We start from the raw sequence: 3,505 nt of genomic DNA, 5'->3' as shown, positions 1-3,505 counted from the left end.
CCCTCTCTCTTTACTGCAGGATCAGATGCTCATAAACTTGTTAGTGGCTTTATCATTAAACCGCGGTGCTTTGTGGGGGATCAACAGAGGAGAGAAAGGCTTCTTAACTTTCCCTTTGAGGAGTCCATCAATTAGCATCACAAGACGCGTTCACGTGTCCTACCCGCGGAAAATCAAGCATTTCCAAATAATGATAAGCGGAGAAACAAAGAGAGACACGAGGGGTAAGAAAGGAGGAACATTTCAAACAGATGCACCGTAATAAATAACGACTCCAGCTGAGAAATACATTTGCATTTTGAAGTGTTTTTGGGGTAAAAGCGTGTCAGAGAAACGATTGTTCTACAATACACATCCGGGTCTTTTTCAGTGACATGTTAATGTGCATGGTGGCGTGTGCAGAGGCTGTTATATAAAGGGTGAAGAAGAAGAGGAGATGAGAGGTACCTGCAGAACTGAAACTGATCCTGAAGATGAAGCAAGAAGCGAAACTGACCCGGAGGACATCTTTCTCTGTGGAGGACATTTTAGACCCGGCGAAATTTACAAGAAGACACATTTGTGCAGAGGAGGAAACTTCAACAGGTGAGAAATACTTCTAGAAAGTGTTCAAACTATGCAGAGTTGGAGGAAGAGTTGTAACATTGCACAGTATTTCATTTTAAATGCACATTTTGTAAAGATAAGATTAGGTTTTGATCCTTAATTGGTGATTTTTTTAGTGTTTACTTGCACAATTCTCTTTTACTATTGTATTTGTATTTCTACTTTTATTGCAAAAACTACACTTTAGCTATGATGCATATCAAACTCAAGGCTCGGGGGCCAAATCCGGCCCTCAACTTCATTTCATGTGGCCCCACTAGAGCTCTGAAAGAATATATGTTTATTAAACGATTACATGGCGATTTACAGAAGCACGTTGCCCATAAACTACATGTCCCACAATGCATCTCAAATTTGACTTTTTTCTCAGAATTTCCCCTTTTTTTCTTCAAAATTTCATTTTCTTTTCAAAATATCACTTTTCTTGCTTTTCTTTAAAAACAAAATGGTGACATTCTCACTGAAGAGACTTGCAATTACTTGCCCTAGACTTCTGCTTTCAGACGTAGTTAATTATGAAGTTATTACCCCATCAGATAATAATCCAATGCAGAGGCAATCATGTAATATAATGTATTATTTTATATATATTAAATATTTATATATGTATTTTTATATAGTCTTAAAGTTACAACCGGCCCTTTGAATGCAACCATAATTCCTACGTGGCCCGTGATGAAATTGAGTTTGACACCCCTGCTTTAAAGCAACACTAAATTGTAAAAAGTCATGCATTCATATTCTTACTTAAAGGTGGGGTAGGTAATTCACTTCAGAAACACTTTTTGTTATATTCCATGGAATGTTCTTAACATCCTGATAGCAATGAATATATTAAATGCTTTGACAAAAAATCCATAAAAATATTTCATCTCTGGAAGCCGTAGCGCTGTAAAAAGCACGACCAATCATCTGAGCCGGCCCGGCTAAAATAACTGGATGGCCTACCTGCCTGTCAGCCTTCCATCTGTGCACAAACTTATCTCGTGCCCTCATTGGTCATGTGCGCGTTCGTGCGTGTTGGAGGAGGGGCTCTGTAAGGAAGTCTGAAGGAAGGGGCAGATTTTTTGATTCATTGAGCATCTCACACAAAAAAAGTGTTACTTCACAGTTTTACGACACATTTTTTTTTTTTTTACTTGCAAAATTATCTTTAACATTATCTTTTTGTTTGACAAACATCATATGTGTAATTCGTGGCACAATTTAAAACGGGATCGAAAGATAATCTTTCCCTCTCCATTGACTTCAATACATACTTTATCTGAAATAAGGTCCCATGGAGCTCCAACCCACACCCCCCCCCCCCCCCCCCCTCCCCCGGAGAGGGAGGGACTTCGCCTCTCTGTACTTTAGGAGAAAATACCTTGACCTGTACATTACACCTCTGCAGATATGAGTTAGACATTACCTACTAAGATGGAACTTTATTTATCCTCTTGGGGAAATTCAGGCGTTTATAGCAGCAACAGGGTCAGAGTTATTATTATTATTATATATTATCATTGCTATTTCTAGATTTCTCCTGCAACACAAACATGTCCCAACTTGGGATCAATAAAGTACTTCTTATCTTATCATTCTCAGAATGAAAACAGGATGATAACTTCATTAACTGATCCTTCATTTCCTTTCCATTTTAGAATCTTCCCCCCACAGAGATGAAGGCAGAGATCTCCACAGCCCTGAGGAAGAGGAGGAAGGTGATGAAGGTGAGGAGGCTCCATGTCCGGGGAGGAAGAGGCTCCACAGCCCGAAGAAGAGCCGCAGGATCCGCACGGCCTTCAGCCTGGAGCAGCTGCACCTCCTGGAGCTCAGCTTCAGACGCAGCCACTACCTGTCGGTGTTCGAGAGACAGAACATCTCCGCGCTGCTGCAGCTCTCTGAGACCCAGGTGAAGATCTGGTTCCAGAACAGACGCACCAAGAGGAAGAAGGAGCGGCAGCTGAAGGGTCCGGAGAACGAGGAGGAACACGGGTACATGGACAGTTTCTCCCCGCTCAGCGGTAACCAGATGTTCTACCCTCAGATCCACATGTTCTCCCCGCTGGTGCCTTTCCATCAGCAGCACTATTACACATGACGGGTACATTACGGAGAAAAAGGACTTCCCGTAGAATATGGCACTATTTTCATGATTCATAAGAGCTGTATAAGTGCCAAACATGACTGAATTTATTAACGTAACGTATTTTTATAATGTAATTATGCTATAACTTATTTTTTTAATAAACATTTTCTATGAAGTTTTTCTCGTTTGATCGTTTTTTCTTCAAATATTTTGACGTGACACATGAGGCTAATAGTTAATTATTTAAAAAATGGTAATAAAATTGATATGCACACATTTACAAAGACACATATGAGAAATAAATGTTTCATTTTACAAAAACAGTGATATTTAAAGGCCCAGTGAAGTGCATTTTTTTGCACCAAAATGAAATGGCAGTTTCATTCCTTACATATCATTGTGCCTGTTCATGGCTAAAATAATTTTTAATTATTTATTTATTTATTCATTATTAATGTTAATAATAACGGCCGTCTGAGCCTACCGGAAGTTCCAGACGATAGCGGCCGTGACGTCACAAGATGGGCCCAGTTCTGATTCTAAACATGGCGGAGACTTTGGAAAGTGATACATGTGCGAGAGAAATGATTGATTTTGACAGCTTTTCGGACAGGATAGATGAGGAAAGCGGCACATAAGATGGAAGTGACGATGAGGAAGCGCAGGACATCATTGAACCCTACAGATTTGAGCCGTCAGGGACGTCAAGTGGGGAGGATGATGGCGACGACATGGACGATGGGGAAGACATTGACCGGCTACAGAACACTGAATGGTTAGCAGGCTAGCAGTGGCTGTGCTGTCACTGTCGATTTGAAAATAGGGGGG

At 40.6% G+C, this 3,505-nt stretch overlaps 1 protein-coding gene across 1 annotated transcript; it reads left to right on the top strand.

Annotated features, from left to right (window-relative positions):
* The first annotated feature begins 133 nt into the window (after positions 1-133).
* pnx (posterior neuron-specific homeobox) lies at positions 134-2,857 on the top strand. Its single transcript, XM_010787375.1, has 2 exons — positions 134-585; positions 2,250-2,857. The coding sequence occupies exons 1-2, from the start codon at positions 474-476 to the stop codon at positions 2,687-2,689; spliced, it is 552 nt and encodes a 183-aa protein (XP_010785677.1). The 5' UTR covers positions 134-473; the 3' UTR covers positions 2,690-2,857.
* Positions 2,858-3,505: the final 648 nt, after the last annotated feature.

Source organism: Notothenia coriiceps, unplaced genomic scaffold, assembly GCF_000735185.1.
Source record: "Notothenia coriiceps isolate Sejong01 unplaced genomic scaffold, NC01 NC01_scaffold00030275, whole genome shotgun sequence".
Taxonomy (NCBI): Eukaryota; Metazoa; Chordata; class Actinopteri; order Perciformes; family Nototheniidae; genus Notothenia; species Notothenia coriiceps.
This window is presented reverse-complemented; position numbering and strand designations above follow the sequence as displayed.

Coding starts and splice junctions, on each gene's coding strand:
- pnx (XM_010787375.1), top strand. CDS start 474: ATGAAGCAAGAAGCGAAACTGACCCGGAGGACATCTTTCTCTGTGGAG. Junction 586..2,249: donor AGAGGAGGAAACTTCAACAG/GTGAGAAATACT, acceptor TTTCCATTTTAG/AATCTTCCCCCCACAGAGAT.